Source organism: Chlamydotis macqueenii, chromosome 2, assembly GCF_036417535.1.
Source record: "Chlamydotis macqueenii isolate bChlMac1 chromosome 2, bChlMac1.mat, whole genome shotgun sequence".
NCBI lineage: Eukaryota > Metazoa > Chordata > Aves > Otidiformes > Otididae > Chlamydotis > Chlamydotis macqueenii.
The window spans coordinates 138,605,812-138,621,359 of NC_141557.1; the positions used below are offsets into that span (position 1 = coordinate 138,605,812).

The following is a 15,548-nucleotide window of genomic DNA, read 5'->3' on the forward strand; positions in this document are numbered from 1 at the left end:
CTGAAGTTCAGCAATCTCCTTCCAGGCAGGAAAGACGGGGGTGGTTCTGAGGAGCTGCGCAGCCTTCAGGCATGGCCACTCATGCAGGTCTTCAGCTTCAACTGCTGTACGCTTCTGCTCTTGTTTTTTGGCAAATCTTGCTTGATGCTGCCTTCTTGTGTCTTCTGCCCCCCGATGCTCACCATCACCTCTTCTGGTAACACTTCACTCTTTAGATTGAATGTGTGAAAGCAACACAGCACCAGCTATGCCAGACCTCCTGTTAGTCTGCTCAGCTGCCTAGGCCAAGTCGGTTTTGAAAGATTTCTAGAGTTGAGACTGAGGTAAATCAAGTCTGTAGATATTTACTGGCTCCATGCTAGTACTGCTACTCTTCCACTGCCCTGCCACAATGGCCTTTCAGTGCTGACTGAGGACAGACAAGTCGCTTTGCTGGGAAGTGACGAGCAGAGCAGGTGAGCTCGCTGCAATGCACAGAGGGTGCAATAAACCCTCTGTGAGTCTCACCTGAGGAAATGTCTTGTGGATTCAGCTGCTGTGTCACTTTTGCTTTGCCAAAGAAAAGAAATAATTCAAACGTAGGAAATGTAGCTCTCCAATGAAGACCTCAGGTTGTGAAATCTTCAAAGAGGCTGCTTCTGGCAGGTGGAGAAATGACAGAGGATGTGCCTGTGCTGACACTTAGCAGCTGGATGCCAACCTCAGCTCTTCACCTGGCAATGGGATTATTGCACCAGAGAGCACCTCTGATTTCTAGCTTCCAGCTTCTATTCTCCCTGCCCAGTTCCAAGAACCAAAACCGATATGTTAGATCTACACTTCCCTAGAGGACTTGCAAGTTAAATGTTAGCCCTGAGGAGCAGTGCACTGGAAGAGGAGGTTGTGGAAACACATTTCTTGACCATATTCAGCATTAACGTAAGTCTTACAGAATGGTTCAGGAATGGCGAGATGAGTCCACTTATGATACTGATATCATAACAGGATGAACTGGATGTAAGTATGTATGCAGCTCATGACAACAATAGTTGTCATCTTGTCAACTGCAAATGCATGACACTTCTTCCCCTTAAGCTCATGTGTGGCATAATATCCTTTTGCAACTCTACTCATTGCCTATCTCTGGCACCCAAGCTGTAAACAGAACAAGCTCAAGAAGTTCGTCTCCCTGCGCTGTACAATCTTTCGCTATCAGTGGAGGAACATGCTGTTCAGCAACGAGTTCAAAGATCTGCTGCTGGTTTGCCTTTAATGTTCTGGTTTGCTTTTGGAATATGCAATTAAAAAAATGGAAATATTTTTTCCTGGCTTAGGATGCTTGACATGATGATGTTGTCCATCTTTCCAAATGTTTCCACGGTATTTTACTGCACTAAAATGTCTGTGGTGTCTCCCTTTTATAAGCTTTGTTCACAGAGGATGTTCTCCTGCTGTGGCAGAGACCTGTAGCTCTAGGACTTTATCTTATAATTTAAGCCACAAATTTCTGTGTCCTCTGTTCAAGGCCCAAAGTCAGCCAACAGGGAAGGAGGACTTCTCTGAGGGAGCGAATGCCATTAGCATGACATTTAGAGACTGGGCACAAGATCTCTGGCGTCTAGAAGGAGTGGTAACTAAGGATTATGTGATTCTTTGCTCTAGTTTTCACAAGCAATTAGCTAATTTCAGGTCCCAGTTCTGGCAAATCTGCTGGCAGTAACACTAGCAATTTTTTTTTAAGTCAAGTCTTCTCAAAGTCCTGGTGAGGTGCATCTAGGATTAGCAGTTACAGCCAAAAACCAGCCAAAACCAGTTCCTCTTTACCAGTCAGCTTTTTCATCCCACCTTTGTGCTCCTCCACGCAGTGCTTGCCTGCCCCAAGAGCACAGCTCACTACAGAGCCATTTTAAGGGTGAAGAGACATTTGTCCCTGCATTTTCTAGGTCTGGAGGGACCCTGTCCTTCCACAAGTGCTGGTGGCTCCAGACAGCCAGGTGACACCGCAGTCAATCCCAGCCGTGCTGCTGGCACGCAGCCGTTCCCACCCACCGCCATGCCAGTGGGGGCTGCCTTATCTTTATCCCCATTAACAGGCACAGCAGTAGCTATGTGTGGTGGCTGCAGCCTTGTGCGTTTGATTGCGTGACCAGAGCTGATGAACTATACTTCAAAACATGGATTAAAGACACTTTTTTTTCCCCCCAAGAGCTGCTGTTCCATGGCATTTGTTCTATAAACCCAGATAAAAATCTTGTTCGTACTTTTCAAGTTTATATTTACAAAAGAGTTGAAAAATAGGCATAATGACAGTTTAATTAATGTATGCCATTAATCTTCGAGATAATCAAAACCCTGATAAGTCTCTAATCTTGTAAAAAAAGAATTAGAAAGCACTGAAACATCTTTTGCTATCTGTGAACTTTGTAATGAGATGTTGCGTGCTTGGAGGAGGAGCCATGGAAAGGAAGACCGCCAGAGGACATATTCTCAGCAGATTTCATCACTGGACTTCTTGTGTGATGTTGTTCTTGGCAGAAAGGTTGTAACCAGAGTCCAAAGCCATCCACACTGTTTTCAAAATTTGTCTTTCTGCTATCAGTGTATAAAATTGTTGTAATAATTTGTGGATATAAAGTAGAAGAGCTTTAGCTTCTCTACCATTTTTTTTAAAGTATCATGCATTTAAAGCACTCGTTCAGTTTTAACGCTTGCAGACCTTGCTAGTTCCTTTGTAGTGAATCAAGTATGTGTGCAAATCATGCAGGTATGCCATACCTATTACTCAAGCATAAAACCCAAATATAAGCCAATATTTCAAAGTTGTTATAAAAAATAACGTGGCCAAATTCAGAGAGCTATTTTTTGGAGGTTTGTACTAAATTCTGTTTGCAGTGCTGTCTGTAGCTTTACACTTTTACGTCTAAAATGCAGTTTATGTGTTGTTAGTTATTACCAAGAAGTGTCAGTGAAACTACTTTGGAGAACACAGTGGCTAACAGATATCAACAGGAATTGGAGGAGCTCAAAAAGAAATGCTCGTCCTTTAAAACTTGAATTCAGAGCAAAACGTAATGTACAAGAGCAAAACGTCTGAGTATCTGCCACTCCTGTGGGGACCTGGGAACCAGCTGGGGCTGGTGGGAAGCATGGTGGGAAGGAACAATAATAAGTGTTTCTTCTCTTCCTCTCCAGAGACCCAAAGAAAACTGAGTTTGTCTGCTGGAAAGGAGGCCAGGAGGAGCAGTCTGCTGCCGGGGGAGGTTTAAGGCTGGGTGAGAGCTTTTGTCTGGCTCCCAGAAGAGATTGAACCGATGGAGGAGCCATCCCAGAGCAGGACTGGGTTAAATAAACCCCAGAGGGGTAGGGGTGAAGTCCTGGCAGGCAGATAGGCAGGAGGAGGGTGAAGAAAATAAGAATATTTGTGGCAGGGTCGGAAAAGTTTTTTTTTTGCTTTTTTGTTTTTTTTTTTTTCTTCAGGGTGGGACTAATGCACAGTACAAGAAGCACCAAAAAGTGTCTGATGCCCCAGCAGCAGATCAGCTAGCACTTGCATTGCTTAGATAACCCCCATGCAAGCATGAACAAGACATGTCCCTTGAGTGCGGGAAAATTTGGGCAAGTGGGGTGGGGAAGGGGGCACAGGCAGGGTGAGGCAGTCAGGGTACTGTTGGCCTTGGCTCTGCTCTGCTGCAGGCAGGATCTTGGGCTGTCAGGGGGTCAGCAGCAAGGGAAAACCTGCTCAGCCCCTAGAGATGCTCGCCCAGGGCAGGTACCGGAGAGGGAGCACCCTGAGGAGGTTTCGTTCAGATCTCTCCTACCACATCCAAAAGACGTGACCCTTGATGCACCAATAATGAAAGTCTTCAAGACTGAAGATGTAGTCAAGACGCCAAGAAGCGGGGACTTTTTTGTTTGTCCTGGAAGCTCTGCTATGCACCAGTCTAAGGGCAGCCAGGCAGTGATTTACCCCATGAAATCTAAGAAATTGCAACAATGCTTCTGTAGGCTGAGGAAAGGGACAAGGTCCTGCTATCAAACCAACCCCAAATGTAGGTAAACAAAACAAAAAATTTTTTTACTCTTCTCTGCAAAATAAATTATTGAATGTAGGAGAGGCATTTGAGTAAAATCAGTAAACAGAAAGACAGGTCAGGGAGGTAAAGCAAAGTGGAATTTCTACACATTTTCTCCGTCTTCACATTAAGTCATATTGGTATACACAAGTACAATGACTCCTGAACTTTGGCTCCTTTATTTATAAAACAATATACTAATCCCAATCCCTGGACACACTGACGTAACTGAATGTCATACTTTCCAAATATAATGGATTGCATTCCCATCATTAAAAAAATACATTCCAGCAGTGAGCCCTACAGCAAATAACAGAGCTCCAACAGCTGAGGAAGCTGGGGTAAGAGGTACAACAATTGGCTTGCATTGCTGAAGCCCAAAAGGAAAGTTTTTGCTGGCAGCATTCTAGGAAAACCTATTATAATGCAATGCTACCAAAAAAGTGCTCTTTTCTTTCTAGTTCTGTGCTGCATGCAAAAGCTATTTAAAAAATCCTGCATAAACAAACATACTCTTTTCCATATGACCTTTTCTTCAGTGTTTTCAAAAGTATATTGTCTTTTCAGTTTAACACAATATTTGTCGGCTTTTATTTATAGCTTAAAAGAAAACCCTCCCTCAAACTGTCACCAAAAATGCCCTTCTATAGGCATACTGTCAGGAGAAAGGCTTTTCTTCTCTGAGTGTCATCCTGCGCTCAAATACATTTTACTGAAACCAAGATATAAGTGCCTCCAGCAATCACTGCATCTTGAATCAGCCAGACGTGTCACTCTGGCCTGAGAGCTGTTTTTAATTTGTATTATGTGAAAGTAAGGGTTAAATACAATAGAATACCAAGCAGCAATGTTTTGGTCTCACGCACTCTCTTTCTTTTTTTTTTTTTCCGTAAAATAAGCAGACACTAAAAGTTTAAAGAACATTTTTATTCTTATCCAATGTGTTGTGGGCAAGAACAATATTTGCAGCAGTACAATAAAAGAGCACACTACCCAATTCCACATGACTCAACATACATTTTTTAACTTAGAAACTGTAATGAAAGGCCTTGGTTCTTCACAAACTGGTTATACTCTTTGGATATCAAAAATTACAAACTGAAAAGTCAAATTGCTAGTGAATGTTACTAGCACAAATTCACCAGCATAATGTAAGCAGGCATGACCCAGGGAAGATTACAGATTGCAACAAGTTTGGGAACTTCTTGCTGAGAGTCAGAGGGATTCTTGCAACTTCACGAGACATCTTCAAACATAGCATAGGACTTGTTTCTCCGTTCTCCTGTTTAGTAACTGACTGAGATGGAAAGTGTCAAAGACGTGCAGTTAGATAAAATGTAGTGCTTCGGAAAGTCCATGTTTACTTCAGCTACCAGACAGAGAAGACTGCTCCCATGATCCTTGCAGGAGCTCAGCGTTTGATGTTGTCATGAGTTAACACTTCAGTCAAAGCTGATAATCTTGTTAATGGCTGTTGCTGAAGTGTACGTACGTGTTTTGTTTTATGACTGAATAGTATTACCTACAAAAGTGAGGACAAAACCCTGGGAGCCTGCTTTTGCATGTTTGTATCCTCAGTGTGTGATAGTACACTTCTGGGCTTTGTGAGCTACAGAGCTCACTCCTTTCCAGCCCAACGGGTGTTTGTTTCTCTTGATGAAACAGTCATTAAGCCAGTCTATTGAGTTCAGCGTTATCCTTTGCATCTTTCTTAAGACTCTTCTTGTCCTTTTTCTGTTTGTATTTCATGTGGAAAAACACACCCCCCACGATACAACCTGGAAAACAGAGAGCATTCCTCAGTAAAGGATTGACAAAACTTTCTGGAAAGGTATTTCAGCAAAGGATCTGACACCCGCACTGTAAAATCCATACTGCTTTACCTCTTGAACAGAAGAAAATGGCTTTGGGGAATGACCGTGCAGCATTGGACCAACAGCATGTTCAGTGACCCGTCTTGGGGCTCAGGAGACTTCTCCCAAAGGAGAACTTCTCCTCTAGGGTCTGACCAGATGGCAAAGTGGCCTTTTTTATTCCCCCTCTCTTTGAGCTGTGGTTTGTCATGTTTGTATTGTAGTCATCTGAATTGTAGTCCCTGTTTTTTTGTTTTTTTTCCCAACGGAATGACAATTCTGTCACAGCAAAGCTGAGACTACTGACAGCAAAATTGTTCTTAAGGAACTCCTTGGTATCTGTTAGAAATAGCTGATGGACCCCAGACATTTGTGCACTTATGGCCAAGAATGACTGAGATTTTCTTCTGACCTGGATTACAAGTGTTTATACCCTTTATCATCACTTGTCATATCAAATCTAAGGTGTCTAGATGTCTTTATATGTGCATATACATATATAGATCTCTATACATACACATCAAATATGCATATTACATGTGTATATATATGTTTGATCTTTTAAAATCTTTACGAACTTATTACGCCCTGTGTAAATTCATTTCCTCTTTACCAGTGTTAGATTATCTACCACTTTCAATATCTCTCTGTTTCTTTACTAAAGCATAGAGGACTGCCCAGCTATTCCCCTTGCCCCACTCATTGCTCTGAATATCTGTTCTGTACTTGTTCTTATTTTACATTCATATTTGTAGTATCTGTGTAGTTAATCAAGGAACATGCCTAGTATCTGCCCATGATATTTATTCTCCCACCCTCTTCTCAGTAGGAGAAATATCTTCCAGGAGAGAGAGAAAGTTTGTCTTAGTGAAAGAGTTTCTCCCATCAGAATGAGCTGGCTGAGGGTTTGGGGTGATTTTTTTTTGTTTTGTTTTGTTCTATTCTGTTTTCCAGCTTTTATGCTGTGTTTCTTTTAAAGAAAGTAAGATTACAGAGGATCCTTGCTCTTGGAAGGAAAGGTGCTGAGGTTTGAGAGAGTCCTTAGCTTATGCAGGAATTAATGCTGTTGCCAGAAAGGCCCCCAGGAGACGGCTGGTTTTATGGTCATATCTTCTGAGCTTCAAGGACAAACTCAAAGTTTGTAATCTCCCCAGGTTTCATAAAATCTTTAGCTACTTCTTATTGTTCTCTCCTTGCCCATCTCTGATCCCTGTTAAATCCACCTGAGAGGCTATCATCTGATCTTGCCTTTAAAAGTTATAAAAAAACCTTGCTATTGAAAAAGCCTGCATATTCATTTCAGGTATTCTTTTAAAAATCCTTTATGAGTTACATACACTGTGTTTTTTATAAGTCATAAAGCAGGAGCAAGTTTTACTGTTCTCTCTGAAGCTGACCAGCTCTTTTGTAAGGAAAACATTTCTAGTCAGTTATCCAACATAATTTTCACTTAAATGTGGCACTATACTGGATGAGGAATCAGACAAAGGCATTGTGCATAAATAAGTTATATGAGAAGCTTGAACAGAGATGACAAAGGTGCAGTTTGAGGGGTTTCTCTGTCACTCACATGGTCAGAATATGGCTTCTTCCATTAAGTTCTTTGAATTTTTTTTCCCTTTTTTTTTTTGTCTTCAAAAGATAAACACATGCACCACATATGCACTGGCACTTTCTCTTGCTTTAGGAGTTTTTGTATTACAAAAGAAAAGTCAATACAGAGCTCTGGCTTTGTCTTTTTAGGTACTGAATTTGTTCTTGGGGGCTCATTCTCTTTTCCTTTAGAATTGAAGTAATGGCAACTTACATAAGTTTTTGGTTATTTTCCCCATTATCCTCTAATTTCATCCAACCCTTTTGAATATGAGGTCTGTAATGTATTTAATTCCTTTTCTTTTATTTTCTCCGTGGGTCTCTCACAATCCCTCCCTTTTCTACAGCTGAGTCACAGTTTCCCAGTCTGGCTCTTGTGACCATCATATTAAAAAATCACACAGGACAGAGCACTGAATTCTTCTTGTTCTCTGCTTCCTAGGGGACTGGATTCCATCAACGGTCATCCTCACTACTTTTGCACTTGCATTGGCAAAGAGAATACTGAAGGAGCTAGAGGATGTTATGGCAGGACCTGTCTCGATCACTTGCCAAAGATCTTCGGAGTCTGGGGAGGTCCCTGCTGCCTGGAAACTAGCAAAGTTACTCCAATTTACAAAAAGAGCGTGAGGGAAGACCCAGAGAACTACAGACCTGTTAGTTTAACCTCAGTTCCTGGGAAAATTATGAAGAAGGTCATATTGGGTACTACTGAAAGATATTTAAAGAATAATGCAATCATCAGGCACAGTCAACAGGGGTTTACAAAGGGAAAGTCCCATTTAACTAATTTTATGCCCTTCTATGATAAAGCCACCTGCCTAGTAGGTGAAGGGAAGGTGGTGGATTTTCTGGATTTTAGTAACACTTTTGATATTGTCCCTCACAGCATCCTTCTGGACAAGTCATCCAGCTATGGGATGAGCAGATTTGCTGTGCACTGGGTGAAGAACTGGCTGAAGGGTAAAGCTCAAAGAGTTATAGTCAATGGGGCTACAACTGGCTGGTGACTGGTCACCAGTGGTGTTCCTCAGGGCTCAATTCTAGGGCCAGTCCTGTTCAATATATTTATCAATGATCTGGATGCAGGAGTTGAATGCACCGTTAGCAAGTTTACTGGTGATAACAAACTGGGAGGTGCTAGTGACTCTTTTGAGGGACAAGAGGCCTTGCAGAGAGATCTAGATAGATTGGAGCATTGGGCAATAATTAATAGGAGGAAATTCAACAAGTCCAAATGATGGATTCTGCACCTGGGATCGAGTAACACCAGGCACAAGTATAAATTGGGAGAGGAGTGGCTGGAGAAAGGGATCTGGGGGTGCTGGTCAACAGCAGGCTCCATATGAGTCAGCAGTGTGCCCTGGCAGCCAAGAGGACAAACTGCACACTGGGGTGCATCAAACACAGCATAACCAGCTGGTCAAAAGAGGTGATCATCCCGCTGTATTCAGTACTGGTACGCTGTCACCTTGAGTACTGTGTACAGTTCTGGGCCCCAAAATTTAAGAAGGATATGAAGGTCCTTGAATGCCTCCAGAGAAGGGCAAAGCTGGTGACAGGGCTGGCAGGAATGTCCTGGCCCAGAAGGCCAACCGCATCCTGGGCTGCATCAAGAGAAGCGTGGCCAGCAGGTCGAGGGAGGTGATTCTCCCCCTCTACTCTGCCCTGGTGAGACCCCACCTGGAGTACTGTGTCCAGTTCTGGAGCCCCCAACACAAGAAGGACATGGACCAGTTGGAGAAGGTCCAGAGGAGGGCCACAAAGATGATAAAAGGGCTGGAGCACCTCTCCTATGAGGACAGGCTGAGAGAGTTGGGGCTGTTCAGCCTGCAGAAGAGGAGGCTCCAGGGAGACCTGATAGCGGTCTTCCAGTCCCTCAAGGGGGCCTACAAGAAAGATGGGGAAAGGCTGTTTAGTAGGGCCTGTTGCGATAGGACGAGAGGTAATGGTTTTAAACTAGAGGGGGGTAGATTTAGATTAGAAATTAGGAAAAAATTTTTTACGATGCGAGTTATAGAACACTGGAACAGGTTGCCCAGAAAGGTGGTGGAGGCCCCATCCCTGGAAACATTCAAGGCCAGGCTGGATGAGGCTCTGAGCAACCTGATCTAGTCAGGGATGTCCCTGCTCCTTGCAGGGGGGTTGGACTAGATGACCTTTGAAGGTCCCTTCCAACCCTAACCATTCTATGATTCTATGATTCTATGATTCTATAAGTTGCAGCTAAGGACTCTGGGCTTGTTTAGTTTGGAGAAAAGGAAGCTGAGGGGTGACCTCATTGCTCTCTACAGCTTCCTGAGGAGGGGAAGTGGAGAGGGACGTGCTGATTTCTTCTTGGTATCCAGTGACAGGACGCATGCAAATGGTTCAAAGCTGTGGCAGGGGAGATTTAGACTAGATATTAGGAAGTATTTCTTTACTGAGAGAGTGATCAAACACTGGAACAGGCTTCCTAAAGAGGTGTTTGATGCCCCAAACCTGTCAGTGTTTAAGAGGCATTTGGACAATGCCCTTAATGACACACTTTAACTTTTGGTCAGCCCTGAAGTGATCAGACAGTTGATCTGTCATCTGTGATCAGACAGATGCAGATTGTAGGTCCCTTCCAACTGAAATAGTCTATTCTATTCTATTCTATTCTATTCTATTCTATTCTATTCTATTCTATTCTATTCTATTCTATATATATAAAAAAATATTTTGTTTTGGAAAAAGTTTTACTTGTTGAAGCTGCATCAATTCATGCCTATAAGAATATAATACTGTTCACTACTGCTGAACAATAGAACTGTACTTTTTTTTCATGTAAATGCCAGTTTCCCACAGCTCGAAGCAATTCTCCATATGAAAAATTGAAACCTACGAAGCCGAAATAGGTGACTAAAATCATAATTGTACACTACAGGTATAGACATTATAAATACGACATCCCTTGATGTTTCACTATTTTCACTGTCATCTCAAAGTCGAAGACAAGGCTTCAACTCCTCCCCTGACAGGGAAAAGGCAGTAGGTAGCAATAAACTGACAATATGCTGCAACTGCAGCATTTTCTTCTGTCACAGCTGCTTGCTGTGCCATTGTACATGCATGCAGAAGCACAGGCCAAAGACACCTATTCCTATGACCAAAAACTTACAAGTTTGCAGCAATCATGATACACAATCACGAGATTTTCCCCCTTTTGCTCATTGTGCAACACTCATGACATCTCTTCACCCAACAAGTGAATCAGTGTCAGAAATACAGCAGCACCATCATATCTCAGAGATCTGGCTTCATGTCAACCAAGAAAAAGTGACCTACCAATGATGAGCAGGACCCCAATAAGAATCCCAATTGCCTGGCCAACACTTGGCCAGGAGTGCTCACGTTGTACTTCAATAAAACACGACTTTTCACTTGAACACTCACAGATGTTTACTGCAAAAAGAAATACATTACAAGTCAATTAGAAGTTTTGTAGTCCAGTTTGATTATTCATAAAGGTAACTCTTGTCTTGAAATGAATAGTTCTGTGCATAGTATACCTGCAAGATTCACTTTTCTTTCCAAAGGTGGTTTTCCATTGTCATTAATTATTATTGGAACATTATACACCTTCTCTTCAAAGTTAGTATGTTTCGGAGAGAGGTAAGCATGAGTACCTGTAAGTAGGAAATGGGATGTTCATGTTAGCACAAGAAAGAAATTTAGCACAGCATTCATACTAGGTGCAAATGCTCTTTTTTTAAGGTTGCTTTGCACATGATGGTAGTTCCTGTTTTCCTCCATGTCTTCCACGCATTGGTTTGCAGATATTAAGTCAAAAGGGATCATCTGAATGCCTAGTCTGACCTTCAGCATAATATGGTCAGAGAATTTCCTTCCTAATTTCCACAGCAGGCTAAATCTGATCTTAGCTAATGCTACACTAATAGCATCACATCTAAACCAAGAATAAGCCACCATGCTCATAGAAGCCATAACCAACTTAAATTGTCCCCAAGATAACATAGTAGGACAGACCGTCTTTCTAACACACTTACACTGTCACATCTAAGACTCTTTAAAACTTGGAAAAGTAAGACTATAACAGCCATTGGGACCAGATCAAAAGTCTATTGATGTGAGTATCTTGTCTCTAGAATAAGGTGGAGATTACAATTAAAAAAAGAAGCATGTATTTTATTTTCTCCTAATGCTCTCCCAGCCTTCAACCATTTTCAGCTCAGGGACACAACACCCTGTGGCAAAAAGTTCCACAGTCAACTACCTACTATCTGCACTGGAAATAACTGCCATAAGCTTCACTTGAGGCTCCCAGGTTTGTGTACTGGAAGAGAGGGCAAACAGTGAAGCTCTGGCCACCCTGACCATAGCATTCATGATTTTATAGACCTCTATTGTATTTTTTTCCCTACTTTCTTCCAAGCTAAAAAGTAGTAGCTTACTTTGTTGCTTCCACACACTTTCTTATACCAGGCTACTCCATAAATCTGATTATCCACGTTGCCCTATCTGAACTTGTTTCCAGTTCTACTGCATCTTTTTGGAGATGGAGAGACTGGAGTTCAAGATCTGAATAAACCATGGATTTATACAGGGGCATATCTGATAGTTCTCTGATTTCTTTTCAGGTCCTTTCCTAGTAATTCCCAATATTTGATATGCTTTTCTGAACACTATTAATAATTAGATCTCACATATTCATGAAACTGCTTACAGGTCTCACTCCTGACTCGTAACAACCAGCTCAACATCCATGATTTCAAATGTGAATTTTGGAATCCAGGGTTCATTTTAATCTGCCATTTTATTATTCAACCAACTTACTCTTACAAGGATGTTCTGCAATTCTTCACACTTGGCTCCTGCTCAAATAACTTTGTATAATGAGTAAACTTTGCCTCCTCATTACACACATACATTTATTGAACTACACAGGTCCTAGCAAAAAACCCTTTGGAAAACTACACTTGAATTCCCTTCACTGCAAGAGCTGAACATTTACTTCAACTCCTGAATTTTAAATTATTATTTATCCTTTCAAAATTGTCCCTTTCACATTGTGACAACGCAGCTTTCTCTAGTGGAACATTTCATCAAACATCTTTCAGGAATTCAGACAGGCTCTATGGGCCAAGAACTTATCCATGTGCTTACTGGCCTCCTTCAAAGAATTCCGTTTGGTTTGTGAGGCATGACTTCCCTTTACACATGAAATGTCAGAAATAGACAGCTTGCAAACTGCTTTATTTCTTTAGCAGAAGTGATTTGTATTCATTTAAGCACAGAGTATGTTTTATTCTTACATGTTTCTTCTTTCATAAGGACTAGTGAAATTTTAGGTTGCAACATGCTAGAGGTCATCTCTTGAAAAAAAAAAGAGACTTAGGTTTTCAAATAAATACATGCCATAATGCATGTAATTTCTGAACAACACAATTTTTTTTTCTGCTGGGCATACTGATATGCAATAGTATGAATGAAAAGGAATTCAATATTTCTTTATATTTCCCAGAGTACTTGGAAAATCTCAGATCATTATAAGAACAGCTTTATTAACTTACCATTGACGTTTGAAACTTCCCAATTACTTCTTGTATCCATATCATCCACAAGGGAAAAAGTGAATCTTGAAAAAAACCACTGTTCATCATCATCAGTAGCTTCAATCAAAGCTTTTTCTCCTCCACTGAGCGGGTAGCAGAAAAAAGTAGGATAATCCATAACTAACCTTGGAGGGTTGTCATTCACATCACGTAAGTGTAGTATCAAGGGTGTTTTGGATTTCTGAGCTGCATTATCTGTAGAGTTTAACAGGAAGCAAAGTTACACATATATCTTGGATGTACAAACTGGGTTGTTGCATTTGCAGCTATTGCACAGGTACACCATCAGGCAGGCAGTGGGAGCTGGTATTGATTGCAGAGGCGAGGTCTCAGAGGGACTCATGGTAGCTGCCACCACTTTTTTAAAAGCATGGTTTATCTACCCCCAACTCTTGCTGACTACAGAACACTAGCAAATGAAAGGAGGCAGATAGACTATGGTATCTAGTGAGCAGTCACTTCCATCATATCTAGTAAGCAGTCACATCCAAGGTGACCAGTACTCTTTGGAACACTCTTTTAAGCATGAAACTCTTTAAGTTTCCTATCTCTCTCCTACATATAGGAAATACAAGTCAATATTCTGCCTTGGGGCGAAGACAAGGAGCCTGAGAAGAGCTTTCAGAGCCCTGTCACTTCTCCAGCCTGTTCCTGCAGGAACAGCCCCACTCCATCTTGGTGCTTGAGGAAGCTCTCCTTTCTCCTGACATAACAGGAACTGCATCTTTACCTATATACCCCAAAGCAGTGACCAGCATCATTGTTTATCTGTGTTTAATACAGGAAATCTAGAGTTATACCTCATTCAATCAGATATAGTCCAGAGTTTTTAACCTCTGTTCAATGTAAATCACATAATGAAATCTCTCCAGATGGACTATCTGAAAGATTCTAATGGCTTGAACTATGACCCCTAATGTATTTCAGACTAACTAGTGTATTAGTTTTATTCATAATAAAACGAAATTCTGTACAAGGTTGCAAGTTACTCTCCAGGTTTGTTTTCAGGAAGTCTAAACTAAAATCTTTACAGCTATAGAGGGAAAAAGTAGCAGAAAATGTTGATGTTGAAAACACTGAAGAAATTCTAACCTTCTCTATGGTCCATGTGGCTCAAGCAAATATAACAGCATATGATAGCTAACTTCATGAAAGCTATTTTAATCCTAATTATTTACATCTACATTTATTTTAAGAAAGTTAAATTCTTAAGAAACATATACTTCTAAGGATACATCATATGTTCCTGTACTTTTCATGGGTTTAGTCATGGGAAGTGTGCCAATTCCTCATAAAGCAGTGAGGGCAGGGGATTCCTGTGTCTGTATATGTGGTTGCTTCATCTCTTACTTAGCTCTGATGCAACAACATCAACCATGTACGTTTCTTGCTGCTCTCGATCCAAAGTGGAAGCAGTGTATATCTGCCCAGTTGTTGAATCAATCCTCAGCCATTTCCTCACATCACCTTCTAAGGAGTATCTTTGGAAAGAAAGAAGAAAAAGTCACATATAGTATTTCAAATCAGGGAAAAAAAAAAGCTGATGAAGCAAATACTTCTTTATTGATCTTAGACAAGCAGCTTAATTACAACTATACTCTAAGAGAGGGTTCTTGGAAGAGTCCCAGTACTACAGGAATCAGGAGAGACAGACAGAGGAAGGGAGGCCAAAACCATTGAGAATAAAAAGTAAGAGCAGAACCATGGGAACACCACCATTCTTCCAGCCTGTGTGCTGCAACTCCACCTTCCTCCTAACTAGGAAACCTAGCGTGTTCCTGAGCGTTTGGTCCAGAAGTACTCTCTGTCCCAGACCCATGTCCCTTTCTCCCCCTCACATCTCCCATGTCTTGGTTTTGATGGGGCCCAAGCCAAAGGCTGGGGAGCAAAGGGAGCAGTGCAGCCAGGCATCCTTTTTTGGATTAGCAAAGGGCCAGACCCCTGAGGTAGACTACAGTGGTCATCTGCTGCCAGTCTGGAACAGCCTGTAATTACCATCAGGGCAGCCTTGGAACAGAGAGTGCTTTAAACATCACCACATAATTGCCTTTATATTTTTGTTCAAAAAAAAAAAAAAAGGGTCTCTGGGTATTTACTTATACAAATATAACCATGAACATATGACCCAGTTAGAGCACAGCCGTTTGCTTGAGTAGATGTGACCTGACCTTCTCATTCAATGCTTTTGTTGTTTCCGTAACCCTTGCATAAAAAATAGCATGCTGACATGCTTGTTCATCTTTTGCTTTTTAATTTTTTTTTATTTTACGTCCTTTAACCTATTTTTTAGCAGAAATGTGGTTTATGTAAATATGAATTCCTGTCATCTGTCTCTGTCACCATCCCCTAGAGCTTCTGGACTATGTGGCTCACTTTCAAACCAGTTTGACAGAAAGCCAAACATGCTAAGTTCCCAAAAGTTAGGGGAAACTAGAAAGCCAGATGAGAAACCT

At 41.5% G+C, this 15,548-nt stretch overlaps 1 protein-coding gene across 1 annotated transcript in view; it reads right to left on the reverse strand.

Annotated features, from left to right (window-relative positions):
* Positions 1-4,964: 4,964 nt before the first annotated feature.
* Positions 4,965-15,548, reverse strand: part of CDH17 (cadherin 17) — a 28,589-nt gene continuing 18,005 nt past the window's right edge. Inside the window, exons 13-17 of the mRNA XM_086742481.1 lie at positions 14,446-14,576; positions 13,054-13,290; positions 11,032-11,148; positions 10,808-10,924; positions 4,965-5,830 (exon numbers count right to left, since the gene is read on the reverse strand). Of these exons, the coding sequence (XP_086598607.1) occupies positions 5,721-5,830; positions 10,808-10,924; positions 11,032-11,148; positions 13,054-13,290; positions 14,446-14,576 (712 nt within the window). The 3' untranslated portion in view covers positions 4,965-5,720. The remainder of the gene's footprint in view (positions 5,831-10,807; positions 10,925-11,031; positions 11,149-13,053; positions 13,291-14,445; positions 14,577-15,548) is intronic.